Genomic DNA, 27,369 nt, shown 5'->3' on the forward strand with positions numbered 1-27,369 from the left:
TATCTAATACGTTCCTACTAAAACAGTATAAATAGATTCCTGTACGGACGCGGGGTGTTTGTTTTACAACCTCGAAACTACAATTCCCGGCGTACATTGCCCGCAGCAGGAAGTGGCTCGCACAGCCGTTTTCGTCGGCGTCGGGGGTGGCTGTCCGTCCAGTGTTGTTGTTAGTGTGGGTGTAAATGTCAAACGCATGCCTGTGATCGCGGACATCCTGAGCAGCCTCGCCTTCCGTCGACCGCCGGGTGGACCGACACTCCTCCGGGAATCATGGAGCACATAAGGACGCCGAAGGTAGGCGAGGCTGACTGGCCGAGCTGCGGAGCTGCTGCAGTGTGACAGCGCCGCGGACGTAGCATGACGCACCGGCCGTAATGACCAAAAATCTGCGATCCAAACAAATTATTATCAGTATTGTTCTTTTCAGTCTAACTTCAAAATATATATTTAGGAAGTAGATTAAAACCGGGCGGGGTGATTTTGCGGAACAGGGTGGGGACAGTTGAATCCCGGCAGTGAGCCCCGGTATGGTGACATATGCGACCGTAGCGTTGATCTGTGGCCACCGCTATCTCCTCCCCTAAACCCGATATCACTTCCCAGACCGGGTAAACCGGCCGAGTTTGCGGGACTCCGGGGCACACGGTTTAACACTGCACCAAAAACAATCCTAGAACCAGCTGGAGCGATACGGTTCAGTTAACTTCTGCGTTAGCCGGGTAAGATCAGCTTTGACACGCGATGAGGTAGCATCTCTCTCTGAGGGCTACCAGGGTGTGTCTAACTCCCAAAAGGCAAAACACCTACTTATGAGGGCAGGGTGCCTTCTTAAGCAAAGCCAGCGGTAGCCATTAAGATCTGCGGTGATGGAGGGACAGGCTCGGGGCCAGAGCATTACAAGTTAAGGTCCCACACGAAAAAACAGCAACGCATCTTGAAAAATTACGCGACACCGGGGTTACTCCTGTCAGCTCTGCTCACACATGGGCTTTGACGATAAGCCACATGTAAGATAATGAATAATGTAGCAAACGGGGATTGGCCATGTGTGTGGCTGGCTGGTAAAGGCCTCAGCGACCACTAGGCCAGCAGTGTGGACTGTATGGGTGAGGTGGGCAGGTTAACCGAATAGCTTATAACTAGCTGTTAGGTTAGGGGACTTTATGTACCCTGTCTAGTAGAGCTGCAACTGTAGTTTCTGTGGAGGCTTGGACTTCCCACCCTGCAGGTGACTGATATGGTGTCAGAAATGCTGCTACTGCTGGCAGCCCTGTCGGGGCCTAAGTTCCAGCGACTGCGTTTCTTTGCTACCCCCCCCCCCCCCCCTGGCCGGATGCTGTCATTGGTTTCTCACAGCTGTCGCGTGTTACTTGGTTGCAGCCCGGTTGCCGGGATACGGCAGGTCTGTCTCATCGCCAGCGCCTCATCCAGCCTGGCTGCTGCTCACAGTGCCTCTGGGGCCCCCTACTGGGCCTTTTTTGTTTAATGACTTCAGGCCATCCCCCGTTGCCTCACGCCCCCCCTCTGAGGCTCTGTTCCGACACCGCAGGTGGAGCAGGTGAAGCTGCAGGACCGCTTCAGCAACAAGGTGACAGCAGGGACGCTATACCTGACTGCCACGCACCTTATCTTCGTGGAGAGCGGCTCGGGTTCGAGCAGTGCACAGGAGATTTGGGTAGGGACACCTCCACCGTCACAGGTTTTCATGATGCTGGGTTTCTCTGGTAACTGGCAGAGGTGAATGACATGAGTGCGGTGGGCAGTGATCGCCCCCAGCAGAAGGATTTTCCTTTGTTTTTATACCTGTAATTCCTGTGACTCCTCCCCCGCTGGGCAGATCCTGCACCACCACGTCGCCTCGGTGGAGAAGCTGGCCCTGACGGCGGGAGGCTGCCCCTTGCTGATTCAGTGCCGTAACTTCCGCGTGGTCCACTTCCTGATTCCACGTGAGCGCGACTGCCATGATGTCTACAGCTCCCTGCTGCGGTTACTGCGGCCAGGTGGGTCTGGGGGGGGGGGGCGTGCGTGCTTTCTCCCCTGTGCTGACAACCCCGGGTCAAGCATTCCCTTTAAGTAACAATGAAACCTGTTGCTGTCCCACTGTCTCTGCATCACTGTCCCCCCCCCCCCCCCCCCCCCAGCATACTACGAGGAGCTGTACGCCTTCTCCTACAACCCCAAGCAGAACGACCAGCAGCGAGAGGAGGGCTGGCAGCTTATCGACCTGAATGCTGAGTTTGAGCGCATGGGCGTGCCATGTGACCAGTGGCAGCTGACTGACGTGAACCGGGAGTACAAGGTATGAGTGTGTCTGCGTGTGATTATTTGCAGGCTCTGTACCCTCTGCACACTGCCCTTCTTAAGCCGCGCACTGCACTGCCCCTGTGTCCACAGGTATGCGAGACCTACCCGAGGGACCTGTATGTCCCTGTCACCGCCAGCAAGCCCATCATCGTAGGCAGCTCCAAGTTCAGGAGTAAAGGACGTTTCCCCGTGCTCACCTACTTCTACCAGGAGAAGAAGGTAGACTGTGCCACCAGAACTGGGGTCCATCACAGCAGCCACACAGCAGGGTTAGAGAACCTCCATGGAGCTGGAGCAGCCACACAGCAGGGTCAGAGAACCTCCATGGAGCTGGAGCAGCCACACAGCAGGGTCAGAGAACCTCCATGGAGCTGGAGCAGCTACACAGCAGGGTCAGAGAACCTCCATGGAGCTGGAGCAGCCACACAGCAGGGTTAGAGAACCTCCATGGAGCTGGAGCAGCCACACAGCAGGGTCAGAGAACCTCCATGGAGCTGGAGCAGCCACACAGCAGGGTTAGAGAACCTCCACGGAGCTGGAGCAGCCACACAGCAGGGTTAGAGAACCTCCACAGAGCTGGAGCAGCCACACAGCAGGGTTAGAGAACCTCCACGGAGCTGGAGCAGCCACACAGCAGGGTTAGAGAACCTCCACGGAGCTGGAGCAGCTACACAGCAGGGTCAGAGAACCTCCATGGAGCTGGAGCAGCCACACAGCAGGGTCAGAGAACCTCCATGGAGCTGGAGCAGCCACACAGCAGGGTCAGAGAACCTCCACGGAGCTGGAGCAGCCACACAGCAGGGTCAGAGAACCTCCACGGAGCTGGAGCAGCCACACAGCAGGGACAGAGAACCTCCACGGAGCTGGAGCAGCCACACAGCAGGGTCAGAGAACCTCCATGGAGCTGGAGCAGCCACACAGCAGGGTTAGAGAACCTCCACGGAGCTGGAGCAGCCACACAGCAGGGTTAGAGAACCTCCACGGAGCTGGAGCAGCCACACAGCAGGGTTAGAGAACCTCCACGGAGCTGGAGCAGCCACACAGCAGGGTTAGAGAACATCCAGAGTGCTGATCCATAATGAGGGAGAAAACGGGTTGGAGCTGGTCCTCAGAGGAATCCCATGCAGCCAGATGATCATCTACCCACCATAACCGCAGCAGTGCGATCAGAACACGCACCCAGAAACGAGCCTGTCATGCTGTACCTGGGTCACAGCCTGCCCTGCTGGCAGCACCACACCTGTCTCTGCTTTCCCACGGTGTCAAGTTGTCCCAGCTGGTTAACAGGTAGACTGAGGCCTTCTCTCAAGTATCAGGTGATCAGAATCTGGCCTGTAGACCGCATCTGACACTTTGCTAGCCTCTGTGGGCTGAGGATGTGCGTAATGGAGAGTACCCCCCATCCTCTGGGGTCGACACCATCGTCGGCGATGCCGCGTATCTTTCTCATGTATGTCAGTTCATAATTCGCTGAAATCTTATTGTAGAAACATAAAAAAACGCTGACTAACTCCATAATCTGTCTTCTTTTCAAAGCGTCCATTGTCGAAGTATTAAAGTTTTTAAAATTAGGTTAAATCGGCAAAAAAGTAAACCATGTCACCTTTCTTTGTTTTTCGGGGGTGTGTAGTGCCGTCCTCACCTGAAGATCGCTATTCGCATTCTAAGTAGCCACATTTCCGCGTATTCAAATCGCATTCGCATGGTAATTCGATGAACAACGCAACGGTGAAACGCGATCCAGATACATCCCCATCAGCACCAAAAAGGGGGGGGGGGGACGTTTAGGCCTGTTATTAGTACTGATGTTAGCCTTGCTGTCAATGGCTCATTCATACACATGAGAGCTCCTACGTATTCAATGAAAGGAGCCGAGAAATAGTGACATGAGTTTTTCTTATTTATTTATCAAGCTGAATGTTGCAACTACACCATTTAGTCATCTTCATGTAGCCAAGACTTTGGTGATCAGATATCTGGGATCAAAACAAACTGCCACCATTGCTTACTATGTACTTTTGTAATGTTTCTGTAAGTGTTTTCAATGTCTATATTTTGTGTCAAATTACAAACTTCACATAAATCTGATATATTTACACAATGTATACATAGGTTCCATAAGATTACGATGAGTTTAACGCCAAAACAAATATATAAGAAATAATTTATTTGCCATGAATTATGATATTGAATGAAATGTGTGACCATGCCCCAGTCAGTGAAAGTGTGTTCCCTACCTCAAGACCCCAGAGGGTTAAACCAGCAGCAGGTTTATCCCCAAACAGCACCTGAATCAGACAGCATGTCAGAATCAGACACAATCAATTTCTCTGCTGCCCCCCACAGGCAGCTGTGTGCCGGTGCAGCCAGCCATTGTCTGGCTTCAGTGCGCGCTGCCTGGAAGATGAACACCTGCTGCAAGCCATCAGTAAATCCAATCACAACTGCCGCTATGTCTACGTCATGGATACGCGACCCAAGGTACCACTGCGGCTAAGCACTCAGCTGCCGTTAGCAATGTTGTTAGCACTACCATTAGTGTTGACGTTAGCCTTGCCGTTTAGTACTGCTATTTAGCCCTTCCATTTGCACTACTGTTTAGCTCTGACGTTAGTCCTGTTGTTTAGCCCTTTTGTTAACAGTACTGCTAACCCTGCTGTTTGGTCCTGTCAGCGCTGCTGTTACCTTGGTCCTCAACGCTGCGTTAGCACTGCCGTTTAGGCCTGTTTTTAGTACTGATGTTAGCCTTGCTGTTTAGCACTGCTATTTAGCTCCATCATTAGCATTGCTGTTAGCCCTGCTGTTTAGCCATTTTGTTAGCAATAGCATTAACCCTGCTGTTTAACCTTGTCGTTAGCGCTGTCATGTAACCCTGTCATTAGCTCTATTGGTCACTGTTTATTTGTAGAAACATATAGATTTAGCTGCCTACCCTTGTGCCAGCTTCTCTCTTTACCCAGAATTAATTATTTTTATGTAATTGCCCACATCACAGAACTTTCCAGCTGAATGAGATACAACATGCTATAAACAACATAACCTGACATAAGCAGTCACATGACTGCCAGTCTGCCCTGGTTCACTCTTTCCTGTCAGGCCTACATCTCACCTTCTCCAGCTTAATTGACCCCACTATCCCCTCCCCCAGCTGAACGCGCTGGCCAATCGCGCCGCAGGGAAGGGCTATGAGAATGAGGACAACTACTCCAACATCCGCTTTCAGTTTGTGGGCATCGAGAACATCCACGTGATGAGGGCAAGTCTGCAGAAGCTTCTGGAAGGTCAGCGTTGCGCAAGGGACCTCTCTGTCTGCTCTGTCTCTCTCTCACTCTCTGTGTCTGCTCCGCGTCTCTCTCTCACTCTCTGTATCTGCTTCACGTCTCTCTCTCACTCTCTGAGTCTGCTCCGCGTCTCTCTCTCACTCTCTGAGTCTGCTCCGCGTCTCTCTCTCACTCTCTGAGTCTGCTCCGCGTCTCTCTCTCACTCTCTGAGTCTGCTCCGCGTCTCTCTCTCACTCTCTGAGTCTGCTCCGCGTCTCTCTCTCACTCTCTGTGTCTGCTCCGCGTCTATCTCTCACTCTCTGTGTCTGCTCCGCGTCTATCTCTCACTCTCTGTGTCTGCTTCCGCGTCTCTCTCTCACTCTCTGAGTCTGCTCCGCGTCTCTCTCTCACTCTCTGTGTCTGCTTCCGCGTCTCCCTCTCACTCTCTGTGTCTGCTTCCGCGTCTCCCTCTCACTCTCTGTTTCTGCTCCTGTGTCTCCCTCTCACTCTCTGTGTCTGCTCCTGTGTCTCCCTCTCACTCTCTGTGTCTGCTCCTGTGTCTCCCTCTCACTCTCTGAGTCTGCTTCGCGTCTCTCTCTCACTCTCTGTGTCTGCTCCGCGTCTATCTCTCACTCTCTGTGTCTGCTTCCGCGTCTCTCTCTCACTCTCTGTGTCTGCTTCCGCGTCTCTCTCTCACTCTCTGTGTCTGCTCCGCGTCTCTCTCTCACTCTCTGTGTCTGCTTCCGCGTCTCCCTCTCACTCTCTGTTTCTGCTCCTGTGTCTCCCTCTCACTCTCTGTGTCTGCTCCTGTGTCTCTCTCTCACTCCCTGAGTCTGCTCCTGTCCCCATCTCTGACCTGGTCTCTCGCCCTTAGTGGTGGGTGCTCGCTTCCTCTCCATGACCGATTATTTCCAAGGGCTTGAGAGCTCTGGCTGGCTGCGGCACATCAAGGCCGTCGTGGACGCCGCTATGTTCCTCACCAAGGTAACTGCATCCCCCCTGCTACCCCACGGGTTCTCCCAACATGCCAAAGCCATACTCACAAGCCCTGTATCTGCATGTGCTGTGTATTCCAGGCTGTGACAGTAGAGGGCGCCAGCGTGCTGGTCCACTGCTCCGATGGGTGGGACCGCACTGCGCAAGTCTGCTCCTTGGGAGCCCTGCTGATGGACCCCTACTACCGCACCATCAAAGGCTTCATGGTATGTCCCAACTCCCACCCCATGTGCCATCACTCTTTGGAACATCTCATTGATGTCCTGAGATGTTCTGCCTTCCATGGTTTCAGGTTTTAATCGAAAAGGACTGGATCTCCTTCGGGCACAAGTTTGCTGACAGGTAGCTACCGTGTTCACCTCTCCTTACTTTTTGGAAGTTTCCACTGCCCCGACACGAGCCACTGCTCTCCCTACTCTCCAGGTGTGACCAGCTGGATGGTGACCCCAAGGAGGTGTCGCCAGTGTTCACGCAGTTCCTGGACTGCGTGTGGCAGGTGACCGAGCAGTTCCCCCAGGCCTTCCAGTTCAGCGAGTGGTTCCTCATCCAGATCCATGAGCATGTGCATTCCTGCCAGTTCGGCAACTTCTTGGGCAACAACCAGAGGGAGAGGGAGGAGCTACTGTGAGTGACAGGGAGGGCCCTATATGATTGATCAGGGCAATGAGCCATGGGGGTGTGGCCTGATCGGTAGGGGCGTGGTCTGATGTGACTCCCCCCCTCAGGTTAAAGGAGAAAACCTACTCGCTGTGGTCCTACCTGCTGGCCGAGCAGCAGAACTATGAGAACCCTCTGTACAGCCCTGCCCTGGCTGAGACCCAGCCAATCCTGGAACCCAGCACCCTGCCATGCCACTTCAAGTATGTGTCCATCCTGTCCTTGCTCCTCTGTCCCCCTCTCTGCCACTCCTTCCCTCTGTCTCTGCGTGATCTCGATCCTCTGCTCAGGATGAGAACTTGCTACCTCAGTGGGATCTGGAAATGGGGCAGTGATATTAATAAGCAGGCCACCAGGGGGCGGTGTGGGCTCACCTTAACGCAGAGCTGCAGCCAGCATCATTTCTGTTTTTAGGGTAGCCTGGTTTCCAGCTCATGTGGTGTGACAGAGCAAGTCTCTTTGTCCTGCTCTGTCCTGTGCGTGTGACCCAGGTTCTGGAGGAACATGTACCACCAGTTTGATCGGACTATGCATCCCCGCCAGTCCATCCTCAAGCACATCCTAGGTCTGAGAGAGAGCAACCGCGAGCTGGAGAGGGCAGCCAATCAGATGGAGGCGGTGAGACCATGTGACCTGGCCAGGCATCCAGCTTTCACCACTGTCCTCCAGCTCTCCTCCCCATCTCCTCTCTGTTTCTCTGTGTCTATCTCTCTCCTTACCTCTTTCCAATCCCTCTCTCTGAGAGATGCTCTGCCTCCTGTTGTTCTGTCCCTCCCCCATCCTAATCTGTTCATCACCATATAACGGATGACTATAGCTCTCTCTGCCATTCATCTGTTATACCGCAGAAGCTGCAGAAGTTTAGTGTGGGAGGGGCCCCCCTGCACACTGGCGCCCCTCACAGGCCTCGCCCGAAGTCACTGATCCTGACGGCGCCCCATGGACGTAAGGAGGCGGAGGAGGAGACTGGCGATGCGGAGGATGAGGTGCCAGCGCGCAGTGGCGCGGAGCGGACAGTGGAGGGCAGCAGTGCCAATGAGAACGGCTACATCGAGCTACATGGTCCATTCAGCACCAAGCCGGAACCGCAGATGGTCAGCCTGGAGCTGGGTGTGGCCCGCATGACCTGCTGAGCCGGCCCAGGGGCCGGTCCGGGATCTCTGAGTATCTCGGGTTCTTTTTGCCGTTAATATGTTTAATTTTCTAAAGATGACGGTATGGAGTTAATAGGTTAGTAGGTTAACTTGGCACACGGGGCAGGGGGAGCATTACACAGTGGTGTGGGAGATGACTTGCGTTGGGGTCAACTCACTGGGGGTGGGGACACCGGGGAGAGGATCCCCCTCCCAACCCGGTAACACAATGACGGTGAGGTCATTTAGCAGGGGGAGGGAAAGCTTGAGCAGTGGAGAGAGGGAGAGTGTGTGTGTGTCTGTATGTGTGTGTCTGTCTATGTATGTGTGCGTGTGTGTGTGCGTGCATGGGGGAGGGGTGCAGATATGAGGGATAGGAGGGAGATTTGCATCCTAACAAACAGCCCTGGGGATTATTACACACTGTGTCCTCATGAATTTTCACAAGTAACTTGGCTGTCATCCGCCAGAAGGAGGATGTGAGGTGCCTCTCCATAGCCATGTGATCCCTGATTCCTCCCACCTGGGTTTTTATCAGGTGTGTAGAGGGACTCTCTACCTGTAGGGGCGCTTCTGCTCCTGGAGGGGGGTGGGTGGCTCCTGGCCTCGTATAGCTCTCAGCAGTACAGTTTGTCTGTCGTGGTTCAGCTGGGTCTGATTGGCTGGGGGATGCCTTCTGCCCTGCCTACCAGCCCTAGCAGCTGAAGTCCAGGTTTACGGTATAAAGGGTCTCCTCCCATGCCCCCCCCCCCCCCCCACCCCAGATGGAAATGAGCTGGTAGAGGACAATAAAGGTGACATTGTGAATACAAGCTGTGGTCCTGCCTGTTTGTGACTGCTGTGTGAGCTGCCCTGCTAGTTGTGACGCCCAGGTGACCACCTCAGAGGTGGTGGCCACTCGGGTTTGAATAGCTGGCCTCCTCCTGCTGACAGGCTCAGTCCTGTAGCTAATCTGTTGATCCTTCATAACAAGTGATCATGCATAAGTGAGTAATTTCTGCCACAGCATACTGGCAACCTAGTGAAGCCCCCCCCAGTCACCTGGGCCCTTGTTCAGGATTGGGGACCATGGTATGAATCAACCCTCTGTGTTACACTGCAACACTCAGACACACTTGCATGTGACCAGCATCTCCATCACTAGCAGCGCCGGCCAATGAGAGCAGATCTCCGTGGCCGCAGTGCACCTGGGGAGAATCACTGGCGGTAATGGGCTCCAGGGACCTCTGGGAAGTCAGGACACGGAGATAAGTGACTGCATCGGTCAGAGCACATGCGCGGGCATGAGGCGTGTTCAGTGACACGCCGGATTGCCAGGGGTTTAGGGCTCCCCCATGCTGCCCCTGGCGGAAGGTTCTGGCACCCAGGGAAACCCCGTGGCTGGTGGGGGTGGGGGGATCAGGGAGGCCCAGAGCACCAGCTGGAAGACAATAGAGGCCTCGCCCACTCTGAGGTGGCTCTCTCAGGCCTCAATGGCAACATTGTACCGCACCAGCGAGTCCGAAGATGAAGTCTGGCCTCATACTGCAGGGGGGTGGGGGCCAGCAACCTGGGAAAAAAGACAAAGGGGGGGAGGGCGACAGGTTGTGAGCTAGCGAAGTGGCAGATGATGAGCATGATCACGAGGGCCAGCCTGCTGTGGAGAGCCGCTCCAGCAGATGGGGGGGTGGGGGGGGTAAGTCAGCACTGCCCGTGGATGCTGATCCCCCCCCCCTACCCTGAGACCATATGGCATATGGGGTGTGTGCTGAGAGGCACCTTCTCTGTAGGACAGGGCTCTGGGGGGGTGGGGTGGAGGCTTTGGGTGTTTACGGGCAGCGGCTCCTAGTCTCACTGCATTACTCCACGCACCCCCCCCGTCCACCATCATCCCGCCGTCGTTCCCGTTTGGCACCGTGACCCAGATCCGGCACAATGGCGCTCTGTGTTTACGTCAAGCTGTGGGGAGTCGGATTAGCGCGAGTTTTTTTCCCCCCTCGTTTCTGCCTGTGTTCCCACCCCCCATGTGGCCGCTGCATGGCGATTGCGTTCCCTAGCAAGGGGGATGGGGGGGGACCTTGAAGTAAGCCAATCAGAAGGAGCAGCCCAAACTGCACAGTTCAGCGGCAAAAGCCGCTTTGCAGCCCCCCGGTTACCATGGAGACCTGATCGAGCAGTCGGGGGGGGGGAGGAAGAGAGAGCAACACGGAGAGAAGGAGAGTTTGTGGAGAGAGAGAGAGAGAGAGAGAGAGACAAAGATGAGGACTGAGTAAGGGAGGGAGAGAGGGCAAAACGCACAGGAGAGAGGAGAAGAGGGAGAGAGGTGCAGTGAGAAAGCAGTGTGTGGAGAGCGCGGCGGCAGCACTGAGTGTGGCGGCGGCGGCGGCGGACATGGATGTGCAGAACGAGAGCAGCGAGGCCCCCCCCTGCGAGCCTGCGGCTCCTGGGCGCATCAATAGGGCTGCCTTCAAGCTGTTTGGCCACCGCAGGGCGGGGGCAGCACTGGGTAGGAGCCGGACGCATGATGGGCTGGGCGAACGTGATAAGGAAGATGGTGGCGAGTCAGAGGGCGGGGCCAGGCGCCAGTCCCGCCCCCATGCTGCCACCGCAGCGGCCCGCCACGCCGTCACCAAGTCACTCAGCTTCTTCTCGCTGCTGCGCCGGAGTGGGCGGGGGGCTGCCAGCGAACCACGGTCCCCCCGGCAGCGTACGGGCCTGCGGGGGCTGCTGGGGAGCATGCGCTGGCCCCGGCGGCACAAGGAGGCGCACGGAGCCTCGCGGCGAGAACATGGGCCCCTGGAGCCAGCCAGGGATGCCGTGGTGCTGAGCCTGGAGCCCCAGGCGATGGCGCCGGATCCTCCCACGGACGCAGCTCAAGACCTGAATGGCCACCTGCCTGACAGCTTGGGGGCCGAGCCCAGCCCCTCTCCCATTCGGGCCACACTGGCAGCCCCCACCGTGACGGTGACCCCTCCCGGGCGCAGCGGCGGCACTGGGCATCCCCCCTCAGAGCATTCGGTGGACCGCCTGTGCTGTCTGTTCACCGACGTCACATCCCTAAAGAGCTTCGATTCGCTGACGGGCTGCGGTGACATCATTGCTGACGCTGAGGATGAGGCGGCAGGTAGCCAGAGCAGCAGCGGCACGGGGAGCAGCAGCGGGGCCGGACCAGGGGGTGAAGCCCCTGCTGAGGAAGGCGCGTCTCCAGCTCGGAGCTGCATGCCAGCTGTAGTGCCCCCTGTGATTTCTCCGTCTGTACTCGAGGACCCCCCTACTCCACTGAAGGCGCAGGGTGGCGTGGAGGCCTATATGGGAGGCGGTGAGGAGATGGCCAGCCCCGAGCAGGTCGACGACGCCGACATGCAAGATCTCTGGCACATGCTGCCCCGCCAGGGCGCCCCTCCCCTTCCAGCCTTGCAGTCTGAGAAAAAGCCCCCCCCAGTGAGAGCCCTGGGCCTGAGCAAGATACCCGTTAGTGGCAGGGTGGGGGCACGGTCACTACGGCAGACCACGCCAGACGAGGGAAGGGGCAAAGATCTGGCGGCACAAGAAGCCCCGCCCAACAGTGACGAAGGCTACTGGGACTCGCCGACGCCCGGCCCAGACGAGGATGAGGAGGGCGGTGAGGAAGAGAGTGCCAGTCCCTTGCTGCGGGACAGCTGCAGTGGCGATGCCCTCTACGATCTCTATGTTGACCCCGAGCCGAGCCCAGGCCTGGGAGCTTCTGATGAGGAGGTAACCAAGCTGACCAAGCCCCCCCAGGTGGGCCCCTCCCCCGAGGCCACCGCCTCCTTCCGCTCACTGAAGGGCAGCACCAGCCTGCCCCGCGACTCCAAGATCCCCATCAGCGCTAAGCAGGTGGCGCCATCTCACTCTGCCAGCCAGGGGGCGCTGCTGCCTGGCCCCCCTGATGCCCCACAGCCCAAGACTGAAGTGCCCCGTACCAAGATACCCGTGTCCAAGGTCCCCGTGCGCCGCATCAGCAATAAGCCGACAAGCACCGGGCTCCAGGACACTCACAGGAAGTAGAGGGGCTGGAATTAACTGCAGGAAGCGCAAAGCCTCCGACAAAAACCACCTTTACGTATGACAATACGGATGCCTACTCTGCCTATTGAGCTTCACGCTCTGGCAGCCTGTTAAGACCACCTTACTGCTGATTTTTTTATATGTCACCTCTGTAGCATAGAGGCCTGCGGAGTACTGCAGTAAATCAAACTAATGCATAGAGCGAGATGACCCTGCACCCATACTATCAGGAATACCAGCTGCAACCCTCAATGTCTTCTCACCATGCTGCACTGCAACACGAGAATGAGGGAACAATGCAACAACGGAGCTCTGGAACACTGGAATTTTGGAACTACTGAGCACCGAAGCACTGGAATACTGAAGCTCCAGAATACTGAAGCACTGGAGCATTGGAGCACCAGAATACCGAAGCACTGGAACATTTGAGTTCCAGAACATCTGAGCACTGAAATACTGCAACATGAGAGCATGATCTGTCTGTGCTACTGTAAACACAGCTATAATAGGAAATATGTCAAGAGAGGAAATATGTACAGAGACACTGATAAGCAGAGGTCACCTACGTGCACAGGAGGACAGTCAGAGGATTGAGAGCGAGGAGCCATGGGCATCTAGATTTTCGGATGAAGACATGGTGCCCCAGCTGACCCCAGAACCAGCCACCTGTTTGAGGATCAGCAATGACTATCCTCCAGGCTCCCCTGCAGTGCTCTCTGTTTAACACGGAGGACCCTTTTGCTGCAGTGTCCATCATTTGTGATTTATAAAACCGTCACGCCACGTATGGATTGTTCTGGGTCCGACTCGCCGTGTCTTCCGGCGTACATGGAATTGGGAGCTATATGGAGTTTTCAGCACCGGAACCAGATCAGGGATCGATGTCTCTGTTTTGAGATGTTCTTTGTTTGATTAAGGCCTTTTTCTACAACACTATCCTTCCTGAAACAGCCCTTTGGCTCACCATTTTTGTATAAGCCGCTCGCCTGCTGTGCTTTTGTGTAGCGGGGGGGGGGCGACGACTCAGGGGCGACATGGGCACCCTCCACTCACAGCTGAATGTAGCAGCATGAAGGGCAGGTCTGGTTTCTTTTCGACTTTGGGCCCCGCAGAGTCACATGTCCCCCATGTCCTTCACAGTGTGACGTCACCGGCCCAGTCAGCGATGTCCTCAGACCTCTACGTCTGTCTGATGGCCGCTGATCAAGCTGTTTAAGTTTTGTTTCTCTTCCGTTGCCGCTGTGAACCTGAGTGTCGTCTGCTTTTCTATTTAATAAACGGATTAACAGACTCCTGTGTGCTGCCATTACTGACACAGAGAGGCCTGTGTGGGGTGATGCTGCAGCACGTGAGCTGGGCAGGATTACATAATGTCACACTATCACTCTGTGGGACCAGGTGGGGTGTGTGTGTGTGTGTTGGCCAGCACGGCTGCTCTGTCTGTCAGTTCTGGGCACACTGCTGGTGCTGAAGCTACATTTGTGTGTGTGTGGGTGGGTGTATTTGGGCATTAGCGTTTGCCTGTGTGGGTGAGCATCACTTTAGTGGTTCTTCCTGAGTGCACCCTCCATATTGCTTTGTTTTTGCTGTATTTAGGCAGAGCCAGTTTACAATAAGCTGGTTCAACATACTTATTTTCAATGTGACGGTGAGCCGGGAGGGAGGTCATATATAGTTAGTGAGAAGGAGAGCCCAGGTGCATTGTGGGATGCTGTCATGTGTAAGAAATCAGATGGATGGTGTGTCTGGGGTGTGGGGAAATACTGCATTACCTTTGGGGGAGGGGCTTCGGTCCAATCATCTGGAAATCATCGAGGAGTGGGGGGGGGGCATCGTTACTTCAGCCATATAAACATTATAGACAAAACCGACTATTAAAACAGCAATATCTTATTGCCTGAGCTCCGCTAATGAATCACTGGAGGGGGGACTTCAACAATAAAACACGGATCTTTACTGCATCTGCATAATTAATGGAAAACTCTGTAAAACTCCAGGACATTTTGTATCAGCAGAGAGGATTCCATGTTTTCCAGAACAGAAAGCCTAATCTGGGAAAACCCAATCTGGGAAAAGCCAGGCTGCCTGTTCTGCGGGGTAGACAGCAACAAGCTACTGTGCCACGTTGTGTTGTGTGGGACACCAGATTCGACTTCCCACACTGCACTGGGGCCACAGAGTTAGTGTCCCTCATTTTGCATGCCAGCTAGGCAGCCTGAGTTTTGAGGTAGCCATGGCAACCCCAGTAGGTCATCCAATGAGTGCCAAGGGGGAGGCTAGGGGGGGTGGGGCATACAGCACGGCTGTAAACAGCAGCTAGATTGCAGAGGGAGAGGACAGGAAACTGGCACACACATGCTCACACATTTGCATTCATATCTTAATTTCGATGGGCATAATCCTAATCCCAATCTGGCCGTAACCTTAACCCTAAGTAACCAAACAAAATGCAAAACTTTTGGCTATTTTAGTTTTTTAATTGCATTCCCAGATTTTTATAAAACTGGGGTTATCCTTGGGGCCGAAAACATGGTCCCCACAGCCTCAAAATTGGATTGTGGTGACCAAATGTAATATATACATAACCCCCCCCCCCCACACACACACACCCTTCTACATGCATACACAACCACCTAGGCAGGGAGGAGAGATCCATTAAATCTTTGTTTTCTAATTCACAGAGGACTGGTTCATTAGCCTCAACATTAATACTATTATTAATATGATCCCATTAAACAGAGCTAGCACTAATATGACTATGACATACTTTATATATATAACCTGTCTGCAGGGCAACTGGCAATGACATCATGCCTCCCCCCATGCACATGCAGTGGTATGCTCCAAGACACTCTCCTGTGGTCACCGTGCAGCTGTGACTTTCGCTTTGAGTTGGACTTTCGAGATGACCCATGGGCCCATGGTTTCCGTCACTCCTTTTTAGCCCTACCCTGGACATCTGCCTGTGCGCGTCAAAGGAAATGAACCACCAACCAGGGGGCGATGGTCAGGCATTCTGCAGGCTTTCCTCACTGTCAGGACTCCATTGTCCAAATCAGGGCTGATTTGTTTAATTCACTGAAGGGTATTGGGGGTAGCAAACTTCACTATTACCTTGTGGTACAAACAGAGAAATGGTGCCAGTGACTCCCAATGAAAAGCAGCACAGCGCTGAGCTGAAGCTCAATGGCTGCTTTTAAACATAACAGACTGAATGCGCGCACACACACACACACACACACACACACACACACACACACACACACACACACACTCTGACCTCTGTCCTTCTCAGAAACCTAAACACAGCTACAGGCTGCACAGACTGCAGGCTTGTCTGGCCCACAATGCAGTGTGGCAACCCAGCTGGGGTGCAGCTGCAGGAAGCATGTGTACACACACACACACACACACACACACACACACACACACATACACAGCACATTACGAAACACCCCCCCCCCAGTTTTGGAGAGAGCTCCTTTCTCATCTGAATACCCACCTCAGGGGTATGAACAGAACAGCCATGTTTTGCATTAAACTGGCAGCCAATTGGTGAGCTTCATTGTATGAGCCCATGACATCACAATTAAATTTAGAACAGTTGTGTGAAGCAGCCAATCACAGCCTTCCTCAGCATGCCACCCTGCGCACGCATAGCAGTGAGGTGTCTTTATATCAAATTGAGCAACATGAACATAAAATGCACAAGGTCGGTGCTTTGACCCACTGCAGGTGGCTTCACAGTCATTGTCCCCCCCCCCCCCAAGGGTCCCTTGCTCTCCTTGCAGGAAACAGCCTTTATGAAATATTCATGCACTCTCCACCCCACTGGGGACTTTCACGTTCTGGCACTTCACATCTATTCACAGCATCTGGTTTGTGGTGTCCCTCAGGAACCGCCGGTCCAGGTCTGAACATGGGGCATCGATACCCTTTGAAAGGCGCAACCTGAAAGAAGAGTGAGGGAAGCACAAAGGAACCAGTCTAACCCAAACAGAGCCACAACATCCAGTAGGAGCAGTCAAGTGATCTACAGATTGGACCCAGTAAACGGCTCCAGTAAGAACATAGAGGCCCATCTGGGCAGGTGATTGTGCCTGGAAGTTCTGGTCCAGTGAGACAGACTATCTTTGGAAATGTGTCAGCGCTGGTGTTTGCAGCATGCTGACTGGTCCTGGTGCTGGCGAGAACTTCCTCACACGTGCTGACGCTCCAAGTCACAAATCCATTGAAAGCAACATAGAGATCTTAGCGCCCCCTATTGGCCTCCAGTAATTCAGTGGTCAATTCCGAGAGAAGAAGAGTGTTTCAAGTTTCGATAGGGAGGCTGAGCCTGCATTATGAGGTAGGGGTTGATTAAAAGCCTTTATTTGTATTCAAAAATAAAGCATGCATGTTATACATAAAAAATTTAATATACATGACATTTCTGAAAAGTAGCTTTAAGAGTAACAGAAAATACATGAAGCAGAGAGTGAAGCAGCCCAAAGTATCATGGGTGAAAAATTCACTCCTTCTCCACGACGCACCCCTGATGCCTGATAACAGCTCACCCTGACACCCCTGTGAGGGCCCAGCGTTCCCATCAGAGCAGCACTCATCTGCTCGCCAGAGCACAAAAAATGCTCACTTGTTGCCCTCTAGTGGCATTTTGTTTATTACAGAAGAACAGTCATCTCCCAAAGTCACATGGGGTGTGGAAATGAAGATATGAAAGTAGGAGATGAGGTTTGTTTACAGACTCAATGTTTGGTTATATATATAAAAAAGCTTTTGCAAGATGGGCCCAGTGCTGCTTTTAGGAGGACAAAGATATTAACGTGGTCAGACCCCTAAGGTGAGTTTGGTCAGACATACAGCCGTAAAAAACCACATAGACAAAGATGGTGGCCCAGCTGGTAAGCAGCTAAGCCTAGTCCAGAATTAGCCAGAGAGGTAGTGTGGGACACCCTTGGGGGGCTGCCAATCTCCCTCCTCCCGTCCCTGGTTAAGATTCTTAGCTATGCTGAACATCCTACGCAAGGCTTAACTATTAAAATGACTATTACGATATAAGGCTGGAGAGTAAGAAGCATTGGATAGAAAAAAATATGGCTACTACATACTCATTCAAAAACATTTATAAATAGGACATAGTCCTGTTACTGGAGCAGCTGTAGCAAACAAACCGCTGTGTCCTGATTGGTCAGATCTGACAGGGTACCACAGCTGGTGGGAACCATGCGGCTTTCGCCCATGCTTATTGGTCAGATCTGAAAGGGTACCACAGCAAGTGTAAAGCACACAGACTTTCACCCATCCTGATTGGTCAGATCTGGGTACCATAGCAAGTATAAAGCACACAGGCTTTCACCAATCCTGATTGGTCAAATCTGACAGGGTACTGCAGTAGGTGGGAGCCATGTAGGCTTTTGCCCATGCTGATTGGTCAGATCGGATGGACCAGTGTTGTTGGTCGGCACTGCGCTATTGCTCCAACTGCTCTCAGTACCAATGGACTCTAGAGAAATCCCTCTGTGAGACACACAAGCACAGGCTTATGGAAGCTGCCTGTTGACAGCAGTCCTTCTCCAAACCACAGAACCTCACCCTAGTTCCAGTCCGCCCACCACACTCCTGAGTGACACAGTGGAAATGGAGAGATCACTGGGCCAGCATATACCAACACAAAAGCACGCATAGAGCCATAATTGGTATGACCATGTGACTCCCCTATGTTCCCCAGAGCACAAATGTTCCCAGCTCCTGAAGCAAAATCTTCACATCTACATAGAACAAGGCACTGTAGCATCACAGCTTGATGTATTAAGGCACAATGCTCGTTCAAAAAAATAAAAAGCATCACAGGAAGTGCACCCGCAGTCCTCCAGGGGGCGGTTGTGAGCAAGTCAAGCCTGTATTACACCATGAACTGTGTGTATCCCTCTGCTCCCGTGACAATCACATCCATCCAGATGCGCATGGCCTCTGGCGATGGTGCCACCATGTAGTACACGCGGTCGTGTGTCTTCACACTGAATGTCAGCGACGGATTCGGACTCTGTGGGGGAGACGCAATTACACACTCAGACCATCAGGGGGCAGTCAAAAGAAAAAAAAAATGTGGCATCCACGTTACACAAATATTTTTATTTACAAGTTAGCTTCACTATTTGCTAGAGGAACCACTGAAATGCAGCATAACCCTAATTAGATGCAAATGAGCCATTTTCCCAAAGTACATTTTAACGTTTGCTAGTAATTATACAATAAAACCAATAAGACATCAGGAAAGGCTGTTAATGGACACTTGTGTCATATCCCATGCACACCACATACAAATACGTTTAGGAGCAACCTGAATGCTTTCTCACCTTGTGTGCATTCTTCAGGTGGTCGTAATAGACCTCCTCGATGGCCTGGAAGTAGATCACACCCTTCAGCTTGGCTTCATGCTTATCTGGGAGAAGAAGGAGGAGAAGAAAAGAGAAGAAGAACTGGCATGAGGCCCCGAGCTAACACAAGCATGCTGTAATAAAACCTCCATCACAGAGGGGGGCGCTGTTTTGTTCTCTCACCGGCATAGTAGGACAGCGTCCGGCGGTTGCGATCGAAGACGAACCAGCGCTTCTTCCAGGTCTTGATCTTGCCGCCCATCTTGACCAGGAAGCCTCTACAGGTCTTCTCTGTCAGTGACACGTGGTAGCAAGTGTCTGCGTGGTGGCCAGCCGACTCGATGTGGCTGCGGAGGTCGAAGTCGTCCTTCCTCACGGGCAGGTAACGGGTCAGGGGGCGAGACTGAGTGGGGGAAGTGGGGCATAGGTCAAACTTTGTGGGAAGATGGTGGCACAGGAGGTAGTGCTCTCGTTCGGCAACTGGAGGGTTGCAGGTTCGAGCCCTGGGTCCTCCTGACCCCATCAAAGTGTCCTTGAGCAAGACACTGAACCCCAAATTGCTCCCGGTGAGCAGGTTGGCACCTTGCATGGCAGCCTCCGCCACCGGTGTGTGAATGAGTGTGTGGATGGGTGAATGTGAGGCATGAAATGTAAAGCGCTTTGAGTACTCGTAGGAGTAGAAAAGCGCTATATAAATGCAGTCCATTTACCATTTACCAAACTGAGCCAATATGGCAGAGATCCATCCTCATGGGCAGGTAGCAGGTCAAGGGCAGGAGGCAATACACGGTCAAACTGGGCCAGTAGGCACTGAGGCCCACTCTCATGGGCAGGTAGGGGGTCAAGGGGAGGACCTGGCAGGGACGGGTCAAACAGGAACGATATGGGAGAGACCCACCCTCACATACCTGAGCTTTCTGCCTCTCCCTCATCTTCACCTCCCTCTCAATCAGCTTCTGCCTCCTACTGGTCTCCTCCTGCAGTCGCTTCTCCAGCTCCTCCCTCCGCCTCCTCTCCTCCTCCAGGGCCTGCCGGCGTGCCTCCATCTCTCGCTCCTGCACGGGACAGCAAGCATGTCAAGTTGGGACCAGACACCCCCTCCATGCAAACGTGCAGCATGGTGGGGTTTCTGTGACAGCCAGATGAGCTCCAGAGGGAGGTTCTCTTACCCGGTTCTCCAGCAGCCTGTGCTTCTCCGCCTGGGCCTCCCTCAAGAGCCTTTCCATCTCCTCCAGCTTGGCCATGTTGGAGGTGCTGGCGCTGTTCATTCAGAACAAAGAGTTATTACAGGCCAACCGGACCCAATGAACTCTTTTGGACCAGAATCTAGAGGCAGAACTGAAACAGCTGGACACATCAAAGATGCGGCACACGTGCCAGCAGGCCCTCTGTGATACAGAAACACACACACTGCACATGCTGCTGTTGCTGGACCCGGAATGTTCTGGAGATGCCTGTTAGGCTGGTTCTGCTCAGGGCCCCGAATGGTCCTAATTTACACTCCTGGGGAACACCTGGGGCCACTGACAGCCCCCGTGAAACCCCCAGATAAAGGAGGATTTTGGACTCTTTCAGAAAAACATTCAGCTCTGGATAAAAGTGTGTAAGCAGAGGAATGATGATGATGATGATGATGATGATGATGATGTCCCTCACTCAGGATATTTAAAAATCAGGAGTTTAACCCTCTGGGGTCTAGGGGTAGGAAACACACTTTCTCTGACTGCGGCATTTCTTCAAATATCATATAAACTTAATTCAGAAATAATAAATTATTTCTTATATATTTGTTTTGTGCCCTGGGATGGGCTGGCCCCCCATCCTGGGTTGTTCCCTGCCTCGTGCCCGTTGCTTCCGGGATAGGCTCCGGACTCACTGTGACCCAGTAGGATAAGCGGTTTGGAAAAAGGATGGATGGATATATTTGTTTTGGCATTACACCCATCTTAATTTTAATGTATTTTATAAATACGTCAGATTTATGTTAAGTTTGTAATTTGACATCAAAATACAGGCATTGCGAACACTTGCAGAAACATTGTAAAGGTACATAGTAAGCAATGGTGGCAGTTTGTTTTGATCCCAGATATCTGATCACCAAAGTCTTGGCTACATGAAGGTGACTAAATGGTGTGGTTGCAACATTCAGCTTGATAAATAAGAAAAACTCATGTCACTATTTCTGGCTCCTTTCATTGAATACGTAGGAGCTCTCATGTGTATGAATGAGCCATTGACAGCAAGGCTAACATCAGTACTAATAACAGGCCTAAACGGCCTAAATGTCCCCCCACCCCTCCTTTATGGCGCTGATGGGGATGTATCTGGATCGTGTTTCACCGAAACAATTTGAATACGCAGAAATGCGGCTATTTAGAATATGAATAGCGATTTTCAGGTGCACTACACGCCCCCGATACAGGTAAAATAAAGAAAGGTGACATGGTTTACTCTTTGCCGATTTAACCTAATTTTAAAAACTTTAATACTTCCGACAATGAACGTTTTGAAAAGAAGACAGATTACAAATTTAGTCAGTGTTTTTTTCATGTATAGTACGCCGACGATGCACTCGACCCCAGAAAGTTAAGCCCCTCCCCATACAAAATAGTCTCACCATCAGCACCACTGAACGCCCAGGTGGTACAAACGTAGGATGTGTGACCCCACTGCTGTTATGATGGAGGATGTAGGGGGTATGGAGCGCACCGGTGCATCCCGAGCACAGAAGGCCATCAGAACCAGAACCCACTAGGCGAACTCTGAACCCACAGCCAAAGGGGTTGGAATTTATGGCCAACTCCCTCCCCCCACAACACTGCCCAGCAGAAACCAGCTACACTTCAAAGCTCTCAGAGACAGGCAGCAGAATACACTGTACTACGCAACACACCATACACACTGTCCTACACTACACACTGTACTACATGACACATCATATACACTCTACTGTACTACACACCATTCTATGCTACACACTGTATTACACTATACACCATACTATACTACACTACAAAGCATACTATTCTAGACACTGTACTACGCTACACACCGTACTATACTACATAACGTAGTACAGTTTACCCCATACACACTACATTACACACTGTGCACAGTGTCCTATTCTACGCAGTATACTACACTCTATACTATATTGTACAATGTACACACACTGTACTACACCTGACACCAGGCACAGTGTATTACACCCCCAACGGCCCCCCTCACCTGGACACGTTGTCTGGCGAGCAGGCAGAGATGCTGGTCTCCATGCTGTCAGAGCTGTCTACGCTCAGAGTGTCGTAGGCGTGTGCGTCGTCGCCGTACAGCAGGCACACGCTGGACTGTGACGCCACCCGGCCGCTCAGGGGCTGCTGCCCAGGCCCGGGGACATGACCTAGGCGATCAGAGCGCACTGTCAGGGTCACAGGGCGAGAGACAGGGCGTCCGGCCCTGCGACCACGCCTCTGCGGTCCAAACCGTAACCCCAGCTGTCTTGCTCTGCTCTGGAGGATCTGTATAGCAGAGCTTGCTTTCCTGTTAACTATGCGGGCGGGGTGAGGGGCCCACTCCCCCCCACCCAACCACCCAGCCCACAAACACTGATGCTACTCCCCCCCTGCCACCCAGCTCAGGAACTCTGATACCATCGGGCTGGTGGGGGCGCGCCTGCTAATACACCGCCCCCACAGGGACCCCGGGAGGGACAGAGGCAACTGCTCAGGATCTAAAGCCGGATGCCCCCCCTCAACATGGAGCTGCACACCTGTGTGTCTCTGGACTGTATCCATGGTGCCCCCCCAACCCCTCCGCAGTGCCACCTTCCACACCCCCACAAAGTCCTCCACATTCAAAGTCCTCCTCTGACTCGCTGCAGTGATCAGATAACAGCACAGTCGTTCGGAGACGAAAAGCATTTCCTTCCGATTCCACACCCACCCCCCCAAATTCCGGAGAGACAAATTCCAAGAAAGAGCGTGCAGGCACACAAACTGAAGTCACCTGACCTCAGGCACACACATGGGGGGGGGGCGACACTCTGAATCCGGCACACAGAATGCACCCCACGCCTGCCACTTAAGGTTGCAATGGTAACCAGCAGTTCTTGACAGGCCATGCGGTACTACATTTCCCAGCAGGCCACGGTGCGCTTCTGTCACATGCTATAGGAGGACGGTCCCTCTATCATACCGTGCAGAGAAACATAGCATCCGGGCTACACAGAACAGTATAGTACTATTAGCTAATGCTAAGCCTACCTCTCTTAGCCTTCCCTGGGGGGCGGGGGGTGGTGGAGATGAAGACCTGGCTGTTAGCAATGGTTCATCAGGTTACAGAACCAGCACCGGACGAGGGGACACTCACCTCTGTGCTGACGGCGGCTCTCTGGGTCGCTGGGGGCTACGGCCAGGTTATGAGGGAGCATGCTGCCACAGCTGGAGCTCTGCACCAGAGGCTGATGAGACTATAGGCAGACACAAAAATCACCATTAAAGAAGCATAATCTCAGGGCAGTCAGAAGTCGGCTAAGGGCCCAGACTTCCTGGATGCATTTTATATCCATTCTTCCAGCAGGGTTGCCCTCAGCCTGGAGCGCAGACACTGGGCCAGTCTACCACACCCTGACTCCAGCTCCACTGAGCATAATGACCCCCCAGAAAAGCCCGCAGTGTATCCATAACCTTGCCCTCTGACCTTGGGGGTGGTGGAGCGGCCCAGCGTGGAGCTGCTGAAAGCGGGCGATACCATTGGCTGGACCCTCCGACGAGGCACCGTGTCACTCAGCACAGACCCCGCCTCCTTCACGCCCCACCTCTTCTCCTCCAGGGTACGGAAGTTCTGCAGAGGAGCAGTGAGGCTGACGTCTGCACCCTCCGATTCCAGCTGCCCCCGGTCCCAAACACACACAGTGCGACAGAGGCGGCAGGCTACACACCCTCGCAGTGAGGCCCTGGAACCCATGCCAGTGCACCATGTGGGCATGCCCTTTACCTGTTTGCGGCGGTAGTGTTTTTTGATGGGAAGCGGAGGGGGGGACTCAGAGAGGGGCGTGGAGTCATGGTAGGTCACCATGTCATCTGGCCAGTGCACTGAGGGAGGCTTGGGGACCGGACGGTGGGAGTGGGGTGAGGAGGGGGCAGGGCCAGGGAGAACCACACCCTCCACAAGGAAGGAATAAAGGTCAGGCTTTGAAAGAAGAGGACACAGTGAGTACAGAGCTCATACACACAGACAGGCACAGAGACAGACCGGAACAGACACAGAGACAAGCACAGGCAGACAGGAACAGACACACAGAGACAGGCACAGAGACAGGCACAACCAGACAGGAAAAGACACACAGAGGCAGACACAGAGACAGGCATGGGCAGACAGGAAAAGACACACAGAGGCAGACACAGAGACAGGCATGGGCAGACAGGAACAGACACACAGAGACAGACATAGAAACAGGCACAGGAAGACAGGAAAAGACACACGGGGACAGACAGAGAGACAGGCATGGGCAGACAGGAACAGACACACAGAGACAGACACAGAAACAGGCACAGGCAGACAGGAAAAGACACACAGGGACAGACAGAGAGACAGGCATGGGCAGACAGGAACAGACACACAGAGACAGACACAGAAACAGGCACAGGCAGACAGGAACAGACAGACAGACAGGAACAGGCAGACAGGAACAGACACACAGAGACAGACACAGAAACAGGCACAGGCAGACAGGAACAGACACACAGACAGGCACAGAGACAGGTACAGAGACAGGCACAGGCAGACAGGAACAGACACACAGATAGGCACAGGCAGACAGGAACAGACACACGGAGACAGACATGCAGACAGGAAGACACTTATATGAAGCAGGGAAAAAGAATAAGAAAGACAGAAATAGCAGTTAGTGGATTGTGAATGAGTGTGTGTACCACTGTTTGTATTTCTGTGTGTGTGTGCCTGTGTATGTCTCTCTGTGTGCCTGTGAGACTCTGTCTGTTTACCTCTGCCTGTCTCTCTGTACCTGTCAATTTACCCCAGTATGTCTCTCTGTGCCTGCCTGTCTGTGTGTGTCTGTGTCTCTCTGCGCCTACCTGTGTACTTGTGCCTGTCTCTCTGTGTGCCTGTGAGACTCTGTCTGTTTACCTGTGCTTGTCTCACTGTACCTGTCAGCGTACCCCAGTATGTCTCTGTGCCTGTCTCTCTGTGCCTGTCTCTCTGTGCCTGTCCGTGTACTCATATGTATCTCTTTGTGCCTGTTTTTGTGTCTGTATGCCTGTCTGTGTCTTTCTGTGCCTGTCTCTCTGTGCCTGTCTCTCTGTGCCTGTCCGTGTGCTCATATGTATCTCTTTGTGCCTGTTTTTGTGCCTGTATGCCTGTCTGTGTCTTTCTGTGCCTATCTCTGTGCCCGTGTGTGTCTCTCTGTACCTGCCTGTCTGTGTGTGTCTCTCTGTGCCTGTCTGCGTGCCCCAGTGCTCTATAGCCCATTTCACTTTTGCCTGGGGTTCCGTGGAGCAAACAGCACGAATAGAGGGACTCCCAAACTGCAGCGACGGCACGCACGCACCTCCTCCTCCCCCGGCTGGGGGGTACACTCCTCAGGGCTGGAGCTGGACTCAAGCTCATACTTGGGTGAGGGTGTGGCTTGGCCTTCAGGGGTGGGGTTAACCCCAAACTGCTCATAAATCTCATTGATTTCACTGACTGTCACATAACCCTGCGGGATAAACCATTGGAGATGGGATGGAGGATGGGGGGTGCAGAACACAGAAGGGGGGGAGGGAGGGTGGAGAGGTCCTGAAAAGGTTGGCCAAGATCACATGTGCATGCCATTGTGCCATGCTCTGGTTAGACAGATTAGATTAGATCCTTTTTCTTTTACCTACTCATGGTTTAAGTGAACAAGCAGGTCAATTGAGACCACAGTGATCACAGTGTTAATGGATGGTGAAGTGCATACTGGGAAGTGAAGTCACACACTGTGTTAACCTCTCGGTCCATGCGAGTAAGCAACAGGCAGGCAGCATGAGCCACAGACAGGCAACCGTACCTCAGCGCTCTTGGCACAGAGGGAAGCCAGCTGAGAGGAGAGGACCAGCAGGTCAGGGTGGGACAGGGGGCCGCAGAGGATGGTGGGGGGGCCTAGGGTGTGGCACACTGCAGCCAGCTTGGGGCAGAGCAGATCCGGAGCCCAGGAGTCGGGGTGGGAGGAAGGAGACAGACCTCCAAGATGAGGTGGAAATGTGGTGGGAAGGAGGTGTGCTGAGTGCATGTGCCAGATACACGCATGTGCCAGTTGCATGTGTGTGAGATACACGTTGTGTGCCAGGTAGCCTGAATGCGTGATATATGCATGTACTGGACAGCCCAGGTGCATGACACCCATGTGCGGCAAGTAGCCGAGAGCCTGTGATACACGTATGTGCTGGAATGGGTACCTCTTTCAGTGAAGCCGTGCTGGAGAAGTCCCTCCCCCCTGTCAGAGCCATATACTTCGTCTCCAAGACCGTCAGGGTCTCCCTCTCCTGCCAAACATGGGGGGGGGGGCACATGATCCAGGGACCCAGGAAGATGATGCTGCCAGCTCCCCCCCCCAAAATATTTCCTTCTCCATACCTTGTGCAGCAGGGCCTGCAGGTCCCTCTTCTCCCGCAGAAAGGCATCTTTCTCCTGCTCAGCCTGCTGCTGGATCTGGCTGGACTGTTTCTGCAGTGCCTGTAGCCGCTCCTGTGGTCATGAGGTATAGTCAATGAGGGAGGCCTGGCCCCACCCCTGTCTTCACCCCACCCCTATCTCTACCCAACTCTGCCCATGTCCCCACCCTCTGCCCTGTCCTATCTGCACCTCTGTCCTCGCCCCATCACCTTGCAAGATGCCGCGCTGCGCTGGTGCTCAGCGATGTCCCTCAGCAGCTGCTGGCTTTGCGCCTCCTTCTCCTCATCCTGCCGGCTCTCCCGCTCCAGCTGCTGGAACTCGAGGTCCTCGAACCGCTTCGTCTCCAGCTCCAGGGCCTCCGCGTCCTGCCGGCCACAAGCCAGGGGTCAGGCACACGTGGCAAAGCACCCAGCGGCCCAGACAATCTGCGCGTTTCAAGAGGTCAGAGGTCAGAGGTCGGTCAACCCAGCTCCCAGTTTAAATGCTTCCTATCAGCCACCATCCTCTTTTGGGGGGAGAGTGTTACATAGGGCTCCAGCATGGGGGCTGGGGATTGGACAGTGTGGTGAAAAGCTCTGTATCATTGGAGGGGTGATAAGCCCAACCAGCTCAGAACTGGCTGGAGAGGAGTGGGAGGAGAAGAGACAGCAGGACAGGACAGGCAGGGCAGTGAGAGAGGCACAGGCCGGCACCATGTGGCCATCTCATGCTCTCATCTACTGGCAGGGAGGGAAGCAGAGCCACAGAACCTGCCGTGGAAGCTGGTGACTGATTTCAAAACAGTGAGGTGCTGTTTAGCACAACAGCATATGCTTTGCGTGGATGCTACAGTGGACTAACCTGGGATCAGCTTTATTATCAGCGTTACTTCTGTGGGTTAGTGTGAGTGCTGTAAAGGCTGATCCTAGATCAGAGCTGGCTTCCATCCTACTGACTCAGAATGGGCACACAGCCTCAGTTTGCTGACTCTGGACCAGC

At 53.6% G+C, this 27,369-nt stretch overlaps 3 protein-coding genes and 1 long non-coding RNA gene across 18 annotated transcripts in view; 2 read left to right on the forward strand and 2 right to left on the reverse strand.

The window, feature by feature from the left end:
* Nucleotides 1-89: 89 nt before the first annotated feature.
* Nucleotides 90-9,165, forward strand: mtmr6 (myotubularin related protein 6). Its single transcript, XM_049010340.1, has 14 exons — nucleotides 90-297; nucleotides 1,553-1,678; nucleotides 1,841-2,003; nucleotides 2,145-2,302; nucleotides 2,398-2,526; nucleotides 4,654-4,788; nucleotides 5,456-5,588; nucleotides 6,442-6,551; nucleotides 6,644-6,769; nucleotides 6,856-6,905; nucleotides 6,987-7,187; nucleotides 7,289-7,423; nucleotides 7,712-7,838; nucleotides 8,069-9,165. Exons 1-14 carry the CDS (start codon nucleotides 274-276, stop codon nucleotides 8,351-8,353), a joined length of 1,902 nt encoding a protein of 633 aa, XP_048866297.1. The 5' UTR covers nucleotides 90-273; the 3' UTR covers nucleotides 8,354-9,165.
* Nucleotides 2,549-3,369, reverse strand: LOC125739841 (uncharacterized). Of its 8 annotated transcripts, none has more exons than XR_007397348.1 (5): nucleotides 3,202-3,369; nucleotides 3,079-3,160; nucleotides 2,915-2,955; nucleotides 2,751-2,873; nucleotides 2,549-2,668 (listed from the first exon to the last, which is right to left on the reverse strand). It is a non-coding gene; the product is annotated as an uncharacterized LOC125739841 (long non-coding RNA). The 8 variants fall into 8 exon arrangements; XR_007397346.1 differs by having other exon boundaries at nucleotides 3,079-3,119; nucleotides 3,161-3,369; XR_007397349.1 differs by having other exon boundaries at nucleotides 2,549-2,627; nucleotides 3,079-3,201; nucleotides 3,243-3,361.
* A 1,334-nt stretch (nucleotides 9,166-10,499) lies between the features above and the next one.
* amer2 (APC membrane recruitment protein 2) lies at nucleotides 10,500-14,122 on the forward strand. Its single transcript, XM_049012456.1, has one exon. It carries the CDS (start codon nucleotides 10,724-10,726, stop codon nucleotides 12,359-12,361), a length of 1,638 nt encoding a protein of 545 aa, XP_048868413.1. The 5' UTR covers nucleotides 10,500-10,723; the 3' UTR covers nucleotides 12,362-14,122.
* Nucleotides 14,123-16,710: 2,588 nt separating this feature from the next.
* The window catches only part of phldb2b (pleckstrin homology-like domain, family B, member 2b), a 28,270-nt gene continuing 17,611 nt past the window's right edge, over nucleotides 16,711-27,369 (reverse strand). For 3 of the 8 annotated variants that reach the window (XM_049011038.1, XM_049011043.1, XM_049011044.1), the window contains 13 exons: nucleotides 26,601-26,756; nucleotides 26,353-26,463; nucleotides 26,175-26,261; nucleotides 25,787-25,903; nucleotides 25,304-25,453; nucleotides 23,434-23,925; nucleotides 23,104-23,203; nucleotides 21,967-22,135; nucleotides 19,908-19,998; nucleotides 19,647-19,793; nucleotides 18,922-19,141; nucleotides 18,718-18,803; nucleotides 16,711-18,404 (listed from right to left, as the gene is read on the reverse strand). In XM_049011038.1, the coding sequence (XP_048866995.1) occupies nucleotides 18,264-18,404; nucleotides 18,718-18,803; nucleotides 18,922-19,141; nucleotides 19,647-19,793; nucleotides 19,908-19,998; nucleotides 21,967-22,135; nucleotides 23,104-23,203; nucleotides 23,434-23,925; nucleotides 25,304-25,453; nucleotides 25,787-25,903; nucleotides 26,175-26,261; nucleotides 26,353-26,463; nucleotides 26,601-26,756 (2,067 nt within the window). In that variant the 3' untranslated portion in view covers nucleotides 16,711-18,263. The remainder of the gene's footprint in view (nucleotides 18,405-18,717; nucleotides 18,804-18,921; nucleotides 19,142-19,646; nucleotides 19,794-19,907; nucleotides 19,999-21,966; nucleotides 22,136-23,103; nucleotides 23,204-23,433; nucleotides 23,926-25,303; nucleotides 25,454-25,786; nucleotides 25,904-26,174; nucleotides 26,262-26,352; nucleotides 26,464-26,600; nucleotides 26,757-27,369) is intronic. The other 5 variants (XM_049011040.1, XM_049011041.1, XM_049011042.1 and 2 more) reach the window with 5 other exon arrangements.

This window comes from Brienomyrus brachyistius, chromosome 4 (assembly GCF_023856365.1).
Source record: "Brienomyrus brachyistius isolate T26 chromosome 4, BBRACH_0.4, whole genome shotgun sequence".
Lineage (NCBI taxonomy): Eukaryota > Metazoa > Chordata > Actinopteri > Osteoglossiformes > Mormyridae > Brienomyrus > Brienomyrus brachyistius.

What these genes read in the sequence shown, in the direction of transcription:
- mtmr6 (XM_049010340.1), top strand. Translation starts at nt 274, where the DNA reads ATGGAGCACATAAGGACGCCGAAG. An exon ending in ACTTCTACCAGGAGAAGAAG is followed by an intron (nt 2,527 to 4,653) that starts GTAGACTGTGCC and finishes TGCCCCCCACAG; the next exon opens with GCAGCTGTGTGCCGGTGCAG. An exon ending in AGGGAGAGGGAGGAGCTACT is followed by an intron (nt 7,188 to 7,288) that starts GTGAGTGACAGG and finishes TCCCCCCCTCAG; the next exon opens with GTTAAAGGAGAAAACCTACT.
- amer2 (XM_049012456.1), top strand. Translation starts at nt 10,724, where the DNA reads ATGGATGTGCAGAACGAGAGCAGCGAGGCCCCCCCCTGCGAGCCTGCG.